This window comes from Rhinatrema bivittatum, chromosome 5, assembly GCF_901001135.1.
Source record: "Rhinatrema bivittatum chromosome 5, aRhiBiv1.1, whole genome shotgun sequence".
In the NCBI taxonomy this organism is placed as follows: domain Eukaryota; kingdom Metazoa; phylum Chordata; class Amphibia; order Gymnophiona; family Rhinatrematidae; genus Rhinatrema; species Rhinatrema bivittatum.
Window position 1 is genome coordinate 345,122,225 of NC_042619.1, and position 19,572 is coordinate 345,141,796.

General features: G+C 40.3%; 1 protein-coding gene across 5 annotated transcripts in view; it reads left to right on the forward strand.

Moving 5' to 3' along the window:
* The window catches only part of CLYBL (citrate lyase beta like), a 392,684-nt gene that overhangs the window by 269,803 nt on the left and 103,309 nt on the right, over window positions 1-19,572 (forward strand). For all 5 annotated transcript variants that reach the window (XR_003857135.1, XR_003857137.1, XR_003857136.1 and 2 more), the window contains one exon: window positions 9,930-10,054. Coding sequence is in view for 1 of the 5 variants with exons in the window: in XM_029604501.1 (XP_029460361.1) it covers window positions 9,930-10,054 (125 nt within the window). In the remaining 4 variants the exon portion in view is untranslated. The remainder of the gene's footprint in view (window positions 1-9,929; window positions 10,055-19,572) is intronic.

A 19,572-nucleotide genomic window follows, 5' to 3' on the forward strand; every position in this document is an offset into this window, starting at 1 on the left:
CGTAAAACGACCCCAAAATCATAAATTTGTTGTGTTCCGCGACCGTGGACGGCCACGACCGCGGCCCCCTTCCTTGCCCACGGCAGCGACCCGCTGCGGCAGCTTCTATGGAAACCCCTGAGCCTATGCCCGTCGCTCAGCGCAGGTCCCCGGGATGGCCGCCGGGTGGGGAGTCGTCCCTGCTCCTCCCTCCCTCATGGCGTCTGGCAGTCTTTCCTCCGTGGAGGAAATCCAAGATGGCCACCGCCATTTTAGGTGGGAGGCCGTGCCTCCTCTCTAGATTTAAAGGGGCCTGGCCCCTTTAACTACTTACAGCTGTTTCCAATGAGCCAGAATAGAGGGAGGCTTCCTCTGCTCATTCCTTGACTTGGCAACGTAGTGCTGTTTAAGTCTGCTTGCTTCGGTGAGTCTTCTTGCTCTTTGGATCCTTGTTCCTGGTTCCTGTCTCGTCTTGGTGTTCCTGGTTCCTGACTTCGGATTGACTAGCGGTGATTCCTGGTATGTGACTTCGGACTGGCAATCGGCGATCCCTTGGTGTAAGACCTCAGACTGGTAAGCGACAACCCTCTGGCACTTGACCTCGGACTTCCAAGGGCCCACATAAGTACCAGCGGCCCGGGTCCCTACGGGCTCCTTCCAGGGGTGAAGCTCCAGTTAGCCCTTGCTCTGACCTCGACTCCTTGACCTCTCTAAGGTCCGCCTAAGTCCCAGCAGCCCGGGTCTACGGGCTCCTTCAGACTCTTCGTCTGCTTCCATTGTCGCCTCAGTCTCCAGTGCCGAGGGTCAGCTGGTTGCATCTTCTGCTCTGCCTCGCCACCCGACAGGAGAACCTATGGATTCACCTCCTCAGGTATTCCATCCTTCCGTCGATCCAAGGGTTCACAAGCCTGAGCATAACAAAATTAGAATAAAGTGCTGCAATAGTTACATAAATATCAATACTTTAAAATTTATCAGATAAGAAAATACAACAATACAAAAATGCAAAAAAATTCAAAATGTTCAAAAAATTCAAATCCGAATCCAACCGCCATACAAGAAAGTACCGAAAAGTATTCCAGTAACATTCGACAACAGCTCTCTATCAAAACAGCTTTCTTCTACACTGATATTCCTGTCAATTAGGATGATACTTCAGTGCACATGGTGATGTAATGTGAATGGGAGGTAGAATGTTTTCTGTATGACTGGGGTGAAGGCTTTTAGTAGCGTGCAGTATGTGGGCATGTTGGGGCTATCTGGGTGATGTTTCATCCTAATAGGATTCATTTTACTTTATATTGCTTTATTTTGATGTGATTATAAGGTATTACATTTCATATAATTGTAATATTCCTAAATATATATAGAAAGAAGCGACAACATTAAAGAATATGTTGTTATGCACTCCCCTTTGTGCACCCCTTCGTGCAACCCTTAGTGTTAACCATTCCCTTGTTTTTCTCTCCCTTGTTAACAATTTCCATGTTTATTATTGTTCAATGTATTGACAAAGGAAAAGCTTGATTTCCTGCATTTTTTTGTTGGAATGTAAACCGATGTGATGTGTAAAATCGAACACCGATATATAAAAATAAATAAATAAATAACTGAGACGTTATTGTGAATGTTTTGTTTGCCTTCATTTGACACTGCAGGTTTTCCCATTATTGGGAGTATTGATATACATCATCTGTTATTATTGTATATTTTGCTTAAAAACAGGATCGCTTTTAAAAAAAAAAGCTATATAAGAATTGTGAACATTTGCTGAAAAGGAAATCAGAAGCAGTAATTACTACTTGTAAGCTTCATTCTTATTCTCTGAATCAGTCTTGCATGCACTGGCCATCTTCCCAGTAAGTGCTGGTGCTCCTGATGACATCTACTGGCATTGGCAGGAACCAGATTCCTACAAGCTTTTTTGGAATCGAGTTTTATTGGGCAGAATGTTAAACAATGGGTGGTGTATCAAGTTGCTTCATATCCCTCTGATCCTGCACAAGAACCAAATTCTGGTTTTAGTGCTTATGAGTTCCACTTTAGTTGAATTATTTAAGTGTACACAGCAGTATTTCTTAAGTGTCTCAAATAAGTTAGCTACTAAAAGTCCTCTTCAGCAATTAATGCCTGGTTGCTTATGAGTGACTTGGCTTTAAAATGGCCAATTTATTTGGACAATTCAGACCTTAAGTCATATATTTCTTGTTGACATCATCGCCTGCTAGCTAGCTGAATCTGTGAAACTGGGTGATAATTATATTGTAGTCATATTTTGCATAAAAGATACACCAAGTTGGACTAACAAGCAAATAAACCATGACAATATAAATAATTTTGTATTAAACTTTTAAGGGTTTCTCCCTCCTGCTCCTTTCAATTTCCAACTGTATGGGAACTGTCCCTAGCTGAGGTCACGGTGCCATGAACCCTCATTTACTGCTGCCCAGGTTTTTTCTTCAGTTTTGACTCCTTCCTCCTCCTACTATAAAGCCCTGTCATTGTAGCTACATTCCTCTGACTGAGAGGCATAAACCATACTAACATAGCAGATAAAGACCAAAATGGTCCATCTAGTCTGCTCAGCAAAATTTTTATCTTTTAAATTATTTTTTTTTAAGGGTAGTAGCAACTGCGACTCCAGGCAGGCTACACCCAAGCCTTCTGTTAAGAGTATTTATTTATTTATTTGCTTCTTTATTTATTTATTTAGAATACTTCCATGCCGCTACTCACGATAATATCACTGCAGTTTCCAATATAAAATCACATACCTAACCTCTGAAATACATTACACTGTGTTTCTGACTTGGACTCTGCACACGGCGCAAAAATATTCCTTTTCTCTGGGACTCCGCTAATATTCCCCTCCAAACTCCCACTGAAAAAAACCCATGCCAGAATAGTAGCAAATGCTGCTCCATGCAGGCTACCCCCAAGCAGAAATGTAAACTTTAGGTATAACAGTAAAGTTTCCCCATTTGTTCATTTCCGTTCTCTTGCCAGCAGGGATCCTCTGTGTTTGTCCCATGCATTTTTTAATTCCATTGCCATTCTTGTCTATCACTTTTCCTTATGAAATTAGAATGGCGCCCTGTGTAAAAACTTTAAAACATCTTTTTCAGAAAGCCTTTATTGAACAATGAGCAAGCCCTGTTGATTATTGTATTCTGTACCTTTGTTTTGTGTAATTTTTAGTTTATGATGTATGTTATTAATTATGTTCCTGATTGTTAATCGCTTCGATATTTTATAATGTATGCGATAGACAAATTTTACTAAACTGAACTGAAACCTCTTCCGGAAGGCCATTGTATGCATCCATCACCCTTTCCAGGAAGAAATATTTCCTGACATTGTTCTTGAGTCTTCTCCTTTAGGGTTTCATATTCTGACCCCTAGTTTTGCAACTTCCATTCCATTGGAAAATATTTGAGTTTTGTGTATCATTAATTCCTTTCAGGTATTTGAAGGTTTGTATCATATCTCTGCTGTCCCAGTATACATATTTATGTCTTTCCGTCTCATCTCATATGGCTTTCCATACAGACCCCACACCATTTTGATCAACTTTCTCTGGACCACTTCCATTCTGTCCTTATCCTTAATGAGATGAGGTCTCTAGAACTGAGCACAGTATTCCAGGTGAGACATTTATTTATTTATTTATTTATTTATTTCGGGTTTTTATATACCGGCATTCGAGAACACAGTCCCATCATGCTGGTTCACATAAAACAGGGGTGCATCACCAAAGATCTGTACATCACCAAAGATCTGTACATCATTTGGTACATTTGGTGTACAGATTTGGTGTACAGATGTACATTTGGTGATGTACATCTGTACATCACCAAAGATCTGTACAGTGCCATAATGTACTCCTTTTTCCTGCTGGTTATGCATCTTTCAATGTCCTTCTGGCCTTAGCCACTGCCTTGTCACAGTGCTTCGTTACCTTCAGATCATCAGACACTATCACCCTGAGGTCTTTCTCCTAGTTTGTACATATCAGCCTCTCATCCCCCAACACATACAACTTCTTTGGATTGTCGTATCCCAAATGTACGACTCTGCTCTTCTTGGCATTGAATCCCAACTGCCAAAGTTTTGATCACTTCTCCAGTTTTAATCTCTCTACAATATCAGTCACAATATTGACCAGAACCAGTCCCAGAACCAATCCTTGAATCACTCTTCTTTCACCAGAATAGGTCCCATTTACCACTGCTGACATCTGTTAATCAGCTAGGTTGAGAGAACATTGTACAAATCTCATTTTATATGTGAGCTTCCTATGCAGGACTGTATCAATAACCTTTCTGAAATCCAAGTAAAACACATCAAACGTTCTTCCTTGGTCCAATTCTGTAGTCACCCAATCAAAAAATTCAATTAGATTCATTTGACAGGACCTTCTTCTGGTAAAACCATATTGCCTTGGATCCAGTAACCCATTGAATTGCAAATGGCGCATTATCCTTTCCTTTAGCACTCTCTCTTTTCCCACCACCAAAGTATAGTTTACAGCCCCCTCTCTGCTATCACTTTTGTGAATTAGGATGACATCTGGCCTTCTCCAGTCCTGCAGCACTACTCCCATGTCCAAGATCTATTGAGCAGGTCTTTCAGTGGACCTGCCAGCACTTCTCAGAGTTCCTTCAGTGTCCTGGGAAGTATCTCATCTGGCCCCATGGCTTGTCCACTTTCAGGTTACCTTGGTCCACCCAAAAATAGAGATGTATCTACCCCACTCTCAGCTGTACTGTTGCTAGCCAGCAAAGGTCCTTCTCCAATGTCTTCCTTAGTGAAAAATGAACTGAAGTATTTGTTTAATATTTTTGCTATTTCTTCATCTTTCTCTACATTTTGCTCCTTGTCTCCTTTCAGTCTTACAATGTCACCTCTGGTCTTCCTCTTTTCTCTGATATATCTGAAAAATATTTTGTGACTTTGCTTCACCTCTTTGGTGATCTTTTCTTCTACTCGTTTGTGCCATCCTGATTTCTTTTCTCATCATTTTCAGCTTCACCAGATATTCTTCTCTGTGTGCTCCTTTTCTGCAAAAGAAGTAACTAAAAGTAAGAAAAAAAGAAAACCAAGGTCGTGGCTGAGAAAATAAAGGCAAAAAGATTAACATTCAAAAAGTACAAAGGAACACAAAAGGAGCACACAGAGAAGAATATCTGGTGAAGCTGAAAATGATGAGAAATCAGGATGGCAAAAATGAGTAGAAGAAAAGATCACCAAAGAGTTGAAGCGAAGTCACAAAATATTTTTTCAGATATATCAGAGAAAAGAAGCAGTGGTTCTAGAACAGATCCCTGGGGCACTCGACTATTCATCTTTTTCCATTGGGAAAATTTACCATTTATCCTTACTTTATGTTTCCTATCATTTAACCATTTGGCAATCCACAATTGAATACTGCCCCCTATCCCATGACTTATTAATTTCCTTAGAAGTCTCTCATGAGGGACTTTGTCACATGCTTTTTGGAAATCCACATACACTATATCAATTGGTTTACCTTTATCCACATGTTTATTTACACTTTCAAAAAAATGTAGCAAATTTGTAAGTCAACACTTCCCTTGGCTAAATCTATGTTGGCTTTGTCCCATTAAACTATGCTTATCTATATATTCAGCAGTTTTGCTCTTTATGATAGTTTCTACCATTTTGCCTGGCATAGACAGACTCACAGGTCTGTAATTTACTGGATCACCCTTGATCCCTTTTTAAAAATTGGCATTACATTGGCAACCCTCCAGTCTCCAGGTACCATATATGATGTTGCTGATAGTTTACAAATTTCCAATAGCACTCTGGGATGTATACTATCTGGTCCAGGTGATTTGCTACTTTTTAGTTTGTCAATTTGCCCTAGTACATCTTCCATGTTTACTGAAATTTGTTGCAGTTCCTCTGAATCATCACTTTTTAATGTCATTTGTAGCATGGGTATATCTCTAACAGAGAGAAAATGTGTGGCTCAAAAAGTAAATAGAAAACTGTTCAATAAGTGAGTCCCCCCACTTTATTAAGGGGTTCCTTCTTCAGGAAGTAGATTATATTTCCAGAAGGTTTCTATGTTGCCTTTAATTTAATAAAATTGTGGACTCACAAATTGAACATTGTTTTATTTACTTTTTGAGCCACACATTTTCTCTCTGTTATATTTAATTACATGTGTGTGCTGTTTACTCAGACATTTAGAGTGAAACTTACGAACAAAACAGTGCTCTCTTGTGAAGATTTGATGAACTTTGGAGTGAGGAAACTTACCCAAAGATGAGATTTGTGCAATGTTCTCTCAACCTAGCTTGATGGACTCTCTACCTGGGTAACATCAAGCTAGGTTGAGAGAACATTGTACAAATCTCATCTTTGGGTGAGTTTCCTCACTCCGAAGGTCATCAAATCTTCACAAGAAAGCACTGTTCTGTTCATACGTCTCACTCTGAAAGTCAAAGTGGCCCCTAACCCTACACTCCTACCTAAACCTCACCTCGAGTAACTATGTGGGCCTCATATAGAGGTATAAATACCTACCTCGTATGAGGGAATTATGGCAAGACTCACTCTCTCTCTCTCTCCCCCCCAGTGGTTGTAGGTAGGAATTACAACAATTCTGGCACTTTCCACAAAGTGCAAAAACATTACCGCAATTTGCAGTAATACCTATGTGAAGCGCTAAGATAGCGCACTTTGCAATAAACTGCCTATTACCATAAAACACGCCCCTTTTCCTATCGCATGCAATATTTATGCATGTTGATAAATCCAGGCCTATGTGTTGTTGCAGCGCACGACGTGCTGACACAACACATGATGTGATAATTCCCTCTGCGATGCGATACACAGGAAATTACCCTAATCACCCATTTTTTTTAGCACCGGTGCTATTTCTGCTATATTTATAGCAATTGGATAAATCCAGGCCAATAATTGTTTCATCAAATGTTTGTTTTAACTTAATAAATTAACGATAATATAATTAAAATATTTATTAGAATAAATTATATTTTACCTATGCAACCAATATATTTAAGGTGCTTTTTCATTTTAGACCTTGTAAAGAGCTAACAGGTTTTTTTTTATAGATGTTTGAACAAACTCACCTCCTCAAAGCAAAGGTATTCAATCAAACAACTGAATATCTGATCAAAATTAGTCTTCTTATCCATTAGGAAAGAAAATATCTGCTGAAATGCAAAATAGATGTTTTTGATTACCATTTAACGATATTGTTTTAAAGTGATGTTCATTGCCACAAATATATAGTATAATTTGCAATGTGTTTGTCCATCTAAATAGCCATAACGTTCAGGATTATTTTTATACTGGAAACCTTGGAAAACAGCATTAACAGTTGACTTACTCATTATAGCTTCCGTGCTTCATGCTGAGAAGATAGTATAAACATGAAATGCTATAGGGTTTTCTTCTCTTTTTACCATCTTCTTAGAAGACAGAAATGACACTGTCATACAGTTACCTAACAAACATGACAGGTATTGATATAAAAGCAGTGTATATCAGATGTTGCTGTAAAAAGAATTCCAAGGTCATAAATTTTAATGTCTGATTTTGCATCACTTGCCAAATCATTACTAAGAAAGTGCTGCTTAAAATATTTGCTCTCTTGCCGTAGATACTTAATGCCTGCTACATAATGATCATCTTTTCCCAAAATTGTAAATTGCTGGAATTTTTATTTCTTGTTTGTATGATATGAAGCTTAACAGAAAATGCTTTTCTTTTTGTGCCACTTTATTATATGTAAAATTCAGCCATACCGATCTGTAAAGACATTTTATTTTTTATTTTTATTCTGAACAATAGGAGAGTAACTTTCAAACAGGCACATTGCTGCGTGTGCGTCGGCGTGTACCCAGGGGCGCAGCGATTCTGTGCCGTGTATGTTATAAGCTGACCACACGCCCGTGTGCGCCTGAGTTTAAATGGGCACGCAAATCCCGATCCTGTCGTGTAAACGGGGGAATTTTAAAAGGGGCGCGCCAGTTTTAGCAGTTCGTTCACTACCAACTAGGTCCTGCCAACCCCCTAATTAGATAGCCTGCATTCCCCCCACTTGGCCCACACCCCTTAAACTCCTCAGATCTCTATTTTTTTTTTTTAAACTTACACTTGGTCGCTAGCAGAAGTAAAGAGACGCAGCTAAGAGATATGCGCTCATCTCTCGGCGCACTCTGGAACACCCATGCCACCTCCCAGACCGCACCTACCACCCGCCCCTTCTGGAGATCGAGTAAGACGCGCGCAGGAGACTCGCACCTATGTAGGCTCCTTTTAAAATACGCTCTGCATGTGCCAGCCCGACAAAGCTGTATGTCTCCCGAATTTTGGCATGCACCAAGCTTTTAAAATTCACCTTTAGACTTTTAGCTCCCTGTAGTGGGGTATTTTTTTAAAATAGTCCAAACATGTTTTAACCTGCTAGAAAAAATGCTAGAAAATGCTAGAAAAATTCTGATGATTCACTATGAATTAGTATAAACTATAAAACCATTATAATCAAAACACTGGCAGAGGACCAACAATATTATGTTTAATACATAAAGTCGAATATACAAATGTTTTGATAGTACTTTGTAATAAAAAATTGCTCCACAAAAACTGACATATTAACTTTAAATGGAAGAATATTATACATACATAATGTGATAAATAAAAGCAAACTAAAAGAAAATTTGTCAAGCACATAAATTCAGCTTACCAAATTTATTTGTCTTAAGACACTAATGTTAAAATAAATTAATATCTGTAGACTTAAACACCATCAATGTAATGGTAAATTATTAGAACTTATTAACATATTATTGGCATCAAACCAGCTCTTATTATTGTATTTAAGTGGCTGAAAAGCAAATTAATCACTTCCATAGTGAAGTCTGCCAGCTTATGATCTTTATAATTATTTCATTTGTGACCCCACTATCTCATGCCTGACTTTTTCACACATTTAATTTGGTTTCTCACATTAGAAAACAAAGCTAATTTATAGCTATTTTTGTGAGCCAAAATGTAGAAACAAAACATAGAGGACCCGTAACTAATCTGATATCTTTTTTTTTTTTTCAAAAGTTATTTTATGAACATAGGCCTTTATGAACACATCACATTTAGAAATGGTTGATGTTTAGTAAGGCATTAGTCATAGCTTTTGTTGCCCTATTAAAATAAAATAGGATTCACCACAAGCATTCTACTGAGAAATCTAGATGCTGTATGCAAAATATTTTGGTATTATTTTTCATGCATATGTACACACACACACATATCTATGAATGTATGTATATATATAATTCGTGAAACATATATTTACTCTTAAGCCATTTTCCAAAGAAAACTAAAATTTGCAGCTTGTCCTGAACTTACTTAGATAGTAAATATTTGTAAGCACATTATAAAAATGAATTTCTATATATTTACATTAAATTATATGTTTAATAAATAAAATGAAATAACTAATTTTGATAAGCATATATGAAAAATAATTTATATTTCAGGAACTTTTTAAAAGCACTGAACACCTGAGAAAGAAGCCATTATTAAAACTAATTCATGGCTTAAAGGCCAAGGAGTCCTTTGCAGAATATTTCAGTAATGTGCTATTTGTTTTGCTTTAATCATACTTTATAGTAGATTTTCAATAAAACAGTAATCAGTAGATGCTATGATATGTTAGAGCTAACCCTGAAAATGGAGTACAGAGTTTAATCGTGATGAGCAGCTTTTGCTGCACCTTTGCTAAGTAAATTCATGCTGGTCAAGTCAGGAATAAAATTCAATTGACTGTAATAATAATTTGTTATTATTTAACGTGTAGCCTATATGCCACTCTAGATTTTTCAGCGTCTAGCACATTTTGTGAGAACATCTGCTGTTGTTTCATGTTTCTGGCATTATTAATCTTCTTGTAGGTAAGCAGGTGATTCACCCTAACCAGATTCCCATAGTCCAGGAGCAGTTTTCTCCCAGCTGTGAAAAAATAAAATGGGCAAAAGACCTGATCTCTGCATTTGAAGAACATCAACAATTAGGAAAGGTAACGTAAATGTTGATGCAACAGATAAAATCTGTGTTAAAATTGTTTTTCTTTCAAAGAAATGTTCACACGTATTTTCCTGCTGTGAAAATATGAATGTGTACAGTGCAGTAGAGCACTATTTTTCCGGAATGGTTGGGACTGAGCCCATTCCAGATACTGGATTTTTCCTTCTGATGCAAGATCTGGATAATTTTGGATAATGGAAGTTTTTACCAGATAACAAATTATATGAAGCCAACCAATGTTTAGATTATACAAGTTTTTTAATAGCGCATTAAAGCCAGATAGTGAGAGTTTCCAGTTAATAGATCTTCTGATAAACGGTGCTCTACTGTATTTCTAGTGGGGATAATCAGTTTCATTCTATTTTTATGAAAATGCAACTTACGGGCTCTGATAACTAGAAATTCTCGCCTACGCAATACCTTCATAAAATCCCTGGATGCTAGATTTTATTCTGTTAAATAAAATTTATAAAAATGGCTAGGAAATCATCAAAGCACATCATTTTGTTTTCTAAGACTTTTGAAGGTACATAAATGATCTGGATCTGTAAAACGAATTTATATTGACTGAAATCAGCTATGATGAGAGAGGAAATTAGGAACAGTTGACCTCGGAATGACATTTCTATATAATAAACAAACTGGGAGACAACTATTATGTTTGTTTTAAAGATGGTGTATTGCTACAGACTTTTCAACCGAGTAATTTACACAATTTATTTGAGGAACAAGGCTTCGGTTTGTTATGCTCAGTGTTTGCCATAAGAGGGTTTTGTTATAAAAGAGAGTGTCCTGCCTTTTAGAATAATATCAGATTGCAAATTTAGGAAGTAATTTTCAAAGGAGTTATGCATGTAAATGTAGCATACTATTGTAGCAATCTTCAAAAGCCCATTTACACAGGTAAAGTGCATTTATACATGTAAAACCCAGTGTAAATCCTTTTAAAAATTGCCCCCTCATTGTATATAAATTCCCTCAAATCTCTTATTTTTTATTATCAAATTTTGATATGATATTATTGATGTATTTGTACTGGCTTAAAGACCAAAGCTTTAGAAAGATGAGAGAGCAAATTAACACTGGAATATGGTTGTTGCTAATTTAGTGCATCATTGAGTCTCACGTTTCCTGCTCTGTGGGTTTCTGCTATGTAAATATTGCAGTGGTGATGCACAATCTGTCTCCACTTTGTGCCAGTAATACTTAAATTAGGTGTTGCCTGAAGGAAGATTTTATGCTAGTTGCAGCATTGTTAGTTAATTATCTTAAAGGTTATTTGCTATAATCCAGTTTGCTTTCTTTTAGAAAGGACAAATGTTGCAGTCCAATATGAGTACTAAATATAATCTTATTTCACACTAGAGAGGAAGATGCATATGTGCTATCAGATTGCACCTCTTCCAATTTATGTACTACAACTTTCTATAAACAATTTCATATACACCGCCTTTCTTTTTTACTTTTATAATTAGTATGTAAAATTACTCTATTTGCTGGCTCCTGCTGGCCTTCCTTTGTGCTGGCAGCTCTGAATTTAATGCCAGCAGTCACAGGGTTAGGGGAGCCTGAAGCACATTCTAAAGTCATCATTCTATCACAGCTTCAGGCATGCTGGGAAATTTTTTAAAAGGCAGAACCCAGCCTTCTGTCTGTTGAGAAACTTACATGTCTTAAAAGAAAACTCATAAAGTAGTTAATTAAAAATGAGATCTCTGCAATAATGGCAAATGTTTAAAGATGCAAGGATTCCAGAGTATTAAAGTCCCTTCCTTGGACCATGTCTCATGTGCCAGTGGGCATTGCCTGAGGAAAGGACCTTGGGAATTCCAAAAGCTTGCATCTTTAAACATTCATTGGCCAACTGCTTTGTTAGTTTTCTTTTCATTACTTTTAATTTGGGCAGGCTAACATAGTACTTTCTCTCTCTATGTTCCGAAAAATGGGGATATTATAAGGAAAAAGATGAAACAGAAGTACTGAACAATTTAAATTATGTAAATTATGTATGGAATGTATTTGAAATGGATTAAAAATTCAGGCAAAACCCATCCATTCCATCAAGCAAAGCTTTAATGTTTGTCATGCAATTCACTGGTCAAAGAATATTCTACATGTTTTTGCACTGAATAGTCATTTAATGATAAACTATTTCACATTACAGCAAAACTAAGTCTGGGACTGTAGCATGAATCCAGTACGTAAGTATTTACCCGCGCACAAGCACGCCGGTGTCCCCTATCGTATAACTTTACTTCTGCTATGGATGGCGTGTAAGTCATGTAACAACAAAAAAATACGCTAGTTAGTGGGATTTTAAGAGTCAGGGGTAACGGGGTAAAAGGAAGCAAGTTACTGGGACGAACTGGAAGTGGACTGGGAAAAAGGTCTGTTGTGTCGCCATGCATACCTATTACTCGCTCGAGACGGCATTTGCACACTCATGCACGTATCAATATAAAATCATGCGCGCGTGTACACGCGGATAGCCGACTTTATATCGTGTACATATATGTGCATACACGCATGTATGTTATATAATCGACACATCCATATGCATACGCCGGCAAACACACGCACATGTATGCACACGCACGGGTCTTAAAATTTACTTCAAAGTGACTTGCTAAGGTGACAACAAGTATCAGTGGCAGAAGCAAGATTTGAACACAAGTCTAAGCACAAATTCCATTCTGGGAAAGCAAGGAGTGTGTGATTTAATTATACAATCGTTTATCAGTAGTAGTTGATCACACTGTTGACTAATGGTATGCAAAAAGTCCAAAAATTCCTTTGTTTTAATTATCAAAATAATGGTATCGTGATATGTTAAGCCCTTGAAGCGTTTATAGTATTTTTAAGAATGGGGAGCAGTGTTACAAAGTATGACGGTAATTTTTGAACCGATGCGTGAGCCCAGATGTGGCGCGCTCTTGTTGGCTCGCGCCCAGGGATGCGGCTATTTTATAACATATGCGCACCTAAATCCCACTTCCAACATAAGTGGGGGGAATTTAAAAGGGGCGCGCCTCCATGCCATTGCCAGTTTCACCAGTTTGTTCCCAGTTTGCCCAGGCAAGGGATAGGACTTCCAAACTCCCCCTAGTTTAATAGCCTCCCTTTTCTCCTGTTAACCGCGACCCTTGAAACCCTACTGACATGCCTCCATTTGTTTGTTTATGACTTACACGCCATCCATAGCAGAAGTAAAGTTATGAGGCGGGGAGCCCGGCACACGATTGTGCACACGAGTATTTATGCGCAGACCACACCCGTGTCCCACTCCTTTTTAGAAAACAATTTCTGTGCATGCAGTGGGAGATATGCGCATATCTGGGTGGCTTTTAAAATCCGCTTGGCGCATCGGCCCAACATATTCGCGGTTTTGGTGCGTGCTGGGCTTTAGAAATTCACCTTTATGTGTCTGATACATTTACATCAGTATTTCAGGATGCTGCTATCAACAGTGGCTCCGTGGGTCACAATCCTGAAAACCTGATAAATGTTCCCTTTGTAACTCCAGCACTATTTATTGTTTCTGAGTATGTTTCTCCATCACAATTTACTTATAAAATTACTGCCAGCCCAATGACCGGGAGTCTTCCTCAGAAGAAAAGAGGATATGACTGCATATAAAGACCATTAACCCCATCTACTCTACCCAATTTAATTAAATAATGAATTAGATGTCTTACCTGCCTTTTTGAATAATTCTTATTGCATTGCCTTAGGTCCCAATCGATCTCTATCTTCCCCTTCACTCCTTTCTTACTAAAGATTCTCTGTGCTTAGCCATTCTTTCGTGATTTCTGTTAATGTTTTTGTCTTCATTTCCTCCACTGGGGGGCTGTTCTATGCATCCACCACCCAATCAGTGAAGAAATATTTTTGATGTTCATTCTCAGTTTACATGGTGCCTCATACTGTGATTTATAACATTTTTCCTCTAAAAAAGGTTTTCTTCTTGTGTAGTATTTAAATGTTTCTATCCCATTCCCCTTCCTCTCTTCTCTTGAGTATATATATTTAGATCATTATCATGTCATATGACTTTTGGTGCTGCACTATTCTGGTAGCCGCCTTCTGGATTGCCCTTTCTGCGATATGGCCTATAGAGCTGAAGTGATATCTCACCGATGACCTTTACAGAGGCATTATCATCTTCTTTTTTCTAGTCTACTGATTATATCTCTCCCTGTGCATCCTAGCATCCCTCTGGCTCCTGTCACCAAACCCAGTTCATCAATATAGCAGCACACACAAGGCCGGCTTTTGGGGTATGTGACCTGTGTAGCAGCACAGGGCGCCATGCTCAAGGGAACACAAACTCCCTCCCTCCCACACCCACCTATATGATATCGTTGCGATCCTGCTCGTGGACCCCATCCCGCGAGCAGGCCTCTACACTTACCGCTACCTTTGCTGCTGCCACCTCCGTGCAGGCTGACGCCATTCTGAGGCAGGAGGGGCCGCCAATGTCTCCCTTCGCGGCTTGTGATTCGCCACTGCCGACTGTCTTCACGACCCTAGCGCCGCCGCTGCCAGGACCTTCAAGCAGCAGGAAGCCGCTGCCACTGCTTCCATCTTCACAGCTTGAGCGCCGCCACCAGACACCTCATACGGCAGGAAGCTGCTGATGAGTCTCTTCACAGCCCTCCGGGAATCCTCTTCACGGCCTGAGCTGCTCAGGAAGCCACTGTCAACGCCATCTTGCGGCCTCACGGCCGCTCCCAACACCTGCCTGCTTTTCATCTTCGCGGCCTGGAGGCCACCACTGTCCGTGGTCCTGCTTCACCCCCAGGCCCTCCTCTAGGCACGTGGCCGCGCCTCTTCACTATTTAAAGGGCCAGCAGCAGGAAAAGCCCGCGGCCCCACCGGAAGTCTTCTTCACTTCATTTCTAGTTCCTCGAGGCTTTCGGATCGGACCATGGTTGTCCATGTTCTTCCTTGCCAGTCCAGGTCATCCGTGGTCTTCATGTGTCTGAGATGGTTCTTCGTTCCATGTTTTGATGTTCCTGGTCTCGTTCCTCGTCAGAGCTCCTTCGCTACCATGTCCTGATGTTCCAGATGTCCTGTCGTTCCAAAGTCCTGTTGATCCCGTGTTCCAGGTTCCGAGTCTTCCAAGTTCCGAGTCTTCCAAGTTCCGAGTCTCCCAGCTCTTCAAGTCCTCAAAATGGCCACCCCGAGGGTAAATCCGTATGGATCCGGTTCCTGTTTCCAGTCATTGGAGCCTCGTTTGGTTGGATCCCCTTCCGGTGCTTGTCTTGCTCCCGCATGGTCCGTGACCAGCCTTCCTAGGTTGTGTAGGGCGCATAAGCGGACAGGGTTGTCCGTGACCAGCCCATGGCGGGCTATGTAGGGCTCCCTGAGGGACAGTGCTCACCTGCACCTTCCAAGTTCCAAGTCTTCGTCTTGTTCCTGCCCTCAGCCTCCGTCTGGCCTCACGCACTCATTGTTCCCAAGCAGCGGGTCCGGAAGTGCTTTCGAGTGGCCGGAGGGCTACTCCTGAGATCAGCATTATGCTGCTGGATCTCATTGGTGCGTGTAGGTCCAGCGGAGGGCTGATCCTGCCTGGTTACTTTTCCGAGTTTCTTGCCTCAGTTTCAGTCCTGTTTGTTCCTGCTCTGCCCATGCTTGCATGCTCTCACCTCCCACGGTGTGCCTTGGGGCTCCTCCTTGAGTCATGCCGTGCTTCAGGGACTCATGCTTGCCCATGAGCTAGTGACCGCGCCTCCGTGCCCTCATCATGTGCCTTCATCAGGACTCAAAGCCCGCGGTCGCATCAGATATCTACAAGCAGAAGGCTTAGGAATGCTTTGCAGGAGGAAAGACATTTTTATCTGTGGTGGTAGGAGAAGGATCAACCAGCAGGAAGGAGGAGGAAGGAAGTAGAGAAGGGGAGAGTGAAGGGATACTGGGCACTGGGCAGAAGGAAAGAGAGCAAGGTAGAGGAGATTCTAGTGCTGGAAAGAGGGTAGGGGAAGTTTGTATGTGTTTGTGTGTTGGTGGGGGAAAGATGGGTGTACTGCCACAGCTGAAGAAGGGAGCTGCTAGCAAGAGCAGGAGGGCACTAACTTGTTTTTACACAAGGCGCTAGTTAGTCTAGAACTGGTTCTGAGTACACAGTACTTTCAATGAGTCATTGGACCAGCTCAGGTGTCAGTTTTAATAACATAGTCCATTGAATTTAATTTTAAAACTGTAAACAGTTAAACACCAGAGATAAGACTATATTGTTATGTGAAATCTGTCAATATTTTCACCTACTTTACTTCATACAAGGTAATCATGTAATAATACCGTTCTGCATTGGTATATTTTTTTTGTCGTAACAAAGGATGCTCTTGCTAGAATCAGTAAATACACTGTCAGAACTAGAAGTTACACACAGAACAATGGAATCTTCTTTCTAGAATGCACACATGCTTGCATGTGCTTGCCTAGGTGAATCCAGAAATATATACCCTTGTCTGACTTCTGCATCTCTTAAAATTTTGGTGTGGATCAGACAAAACCAAGAACTTACTATGCAATATAATTGCACATATGTATGCATGAGGATTTCCCCAAAAAATATTCCTTATAATTTTCATAGTCCCCTATGTCACAAACTTTTGGGGCCTGATTTTCAAAAGCATTTACCTGCTTAAAGCTGGGCTTTCCACATTTAAATGTACTTTACCAATGTAAGTGGGCTTTTGAAAATTGCTACAATATCTGCCATTGAATTGTCCATAGGATATTCATGTATAAGTGCACTTTATGGGCCAAATCTTAAAATCTACGCGCGGGCGTAGATTTGTTTGCACAACCCGGCGTGAACAAATCTACACCCGATCTTATAACATGCGCGCACTGCCGCGCGCATGTTATGAAATCCAGGTTCAGCGCGCGCAAGGGGGTGCACCTTGCGCACGCTGAGCCTGAGGGGAGCCCCGATGGCTTTCCCCGTTCCCTCCAAGGCCGATCCGAAATCGGAGTGGCCTTGGAGGGAACTTTTTTCCGGCCCCCCCCCCACCTTTCCCTCCCTTTTCCTATCTAACCCACCCCCCCAGCCCTACCTAAATCCCCCCCGTAGCTTATCTCGTTGAGTTACGCCTGCCTCTGGCAGGCGTAACTTGTGCGCACCAGCTCGCCAACCCCCGGGCACAGGCCGGTGTGCCGGAGAATTCGGCCCCGGGCCCCGCCCCTGTCCCTGGAACGCTGCCATGCCCCCGACCCCACCCCTGAACTGCCATCACACCCCCGGCCCCGCCCCCGGACGGCCCATTTTTGAAAGCCCTGGGACATACACGCGTCCTGTGGCTTGCGCGAGCCACCGAGCCTATGCAAAATAGCTCGGTGCGCACAGGGACAGATTTTCTCGGGTTATGCATGTATCTTACACGTGTAGCCTTTGAAAATCTACCCCTATGTGCATAAATGGCTTTTGGAAATTGCTACAACAGTAGTTACATTTACATGTGTAAATCCTTTTGAAAATTACCCCCTTGGTGTGCAACAAATACAAACCAAAAGAGTTGCTGAGTAGTGTATTAAAAACATAAGAACTTACCCTACTGGGTCAAGGTAAGGGTCCATCAAGCTTAGAATCCTGTTTCCAACAGTAACTAATCCAGGTCACAAATACCTGGCAAGATTCCATACACTAAATAAATCCCATGCTGCTATATTGTAGTGGTAAGTAGTGGCTATTTCTATAGTCTACTTGGTTAATAACAGTTTATTAACTTCTCCAACAGAAATTTGTCAAAATGTTTTTAAACTCAGCTATGCTAACTTTCTTAACCACATCCTCCAGTAATTCTAGAGCTTAATTGTGCACTGAGAGAAAAATAATTTTCTCTGATTTGTTTTGAATGTACTTCTTTCTAATTTCATGGAGTATATTTTGAAAGAGTAAATTACCAGTTGTTTTCATTCACTGGTGTTTTTATAGATTTCTATCATATCCCCCCTCCAAGCTGAACAGATCCTATCTCTAGCCTTTCCATTTAACATTTTGGTCACTTTTCTCTGTATCATTTCCAATGCAACTATATTTTTTTTGAGATTACATTTAAAAAATTTAAAGAACAGAAATTAAAACAAATAAAAAGAGGGTATTTAAATATCAACTGGTCATTAATAAAATTATATCTAAGAACGACTCACCTAACGCTACTTACTCTGACTAAGAGGTTCAATATCCCTAAATGCTTCCTGAAATAGGTGAGTTTTCAATGCTTTTTTAAACTCCTTTCGACTAGGTATTTGTCTTAAAGGATCAGGCAAAGCATTCCATAGAATAGGACCGACAACCGAGAAGGCTCTATTTCTTGTCACATTCAGTGCTGCATTTTTTTACTGACATTTCCGCAGCTTTTGATACTGTAAATCACAGTTTACTTAACATCCTCACGAGTATTGGTATCACTGGAACTGCTCTTTCATGGATAAAATCTTACCTACAAAACCGACACTACTCAGTTACCATTGATAATTATAAATCCGACCCGATTAGCCTCGACCGAGGCATGCCCCAAGGTTCCTCTCTCTCCTCATAAGAACATAAGAAAATGCCATACTGGGTCAGACCAAGGGTCCATCAAGCCCAGCATCCTGTTTCCAACAGTGGCCAATCCAGGCCATAAGAACCTGGCAAGTACCCAAAAACTAAGTCTATTCCATGTAACCATTGCTAATGGCAGTGGCTATTCTCTAAGTGAACTTAATAGCAGGTAATGGACTTCTCCTCCAAGAACTTATCCAATCCTTTTTTAAACACAGCTATACTAACTGCACGAACCACATTCTCTGGCAACAAATTCCAGAGTTTAATTGTGCGTTGAGTAAAAAAGAACTTTCTCCGATTAGTTTTAAATGTGCCCCATGCTAACTTCATGGAGTGTCCCCTAGTCTTTCTACTATCCGAAAGAGTAAATAACCGATTCACATCTACCCGTTCTAGACCTCTCATGATTTTAAACACCTCTATCATATCCCCCCTCAGTCGTCTCTTCTCCAAGCTGAAAAGTCCTAACCTCTTTAGTCTTTCCTCATAGGAGAGTTGTTCCATTCCCTTTATCATTTTGGTAGCCCTTCTCTGTACCTTCTCCATCGCAATTATATCTTTTTTGAGATGCGGCGACCAGAATTGTATACAGTATTCAAGGTGCGGTCTCACCATGGAGCGATACAGAGGCATTATGACATTTTCCGTTTTATTCATCATTCCTTTTCTAATAATTCCCAACATTGTTTGCTTTTTTGACTGCCGCAGCACACTGAACCGACGATTTCAATGTGTTATCCACTATGACACCTAGATCTCTTTCTTGGGTTGTAGCACCTAATATGGAACCCAACATCGTGTAATTATAGCATGGGTTATTTTTCCCTATATGCATCACCTTGCACTTATCCACATTAAATTTCATCTGCCATTTGGATGCCCAATTTTCCAGTCTCACAAGGTCTTCCTGCAATTTATCACAATCTGCTTGTGATTTAACTACTCTGAACAATTTT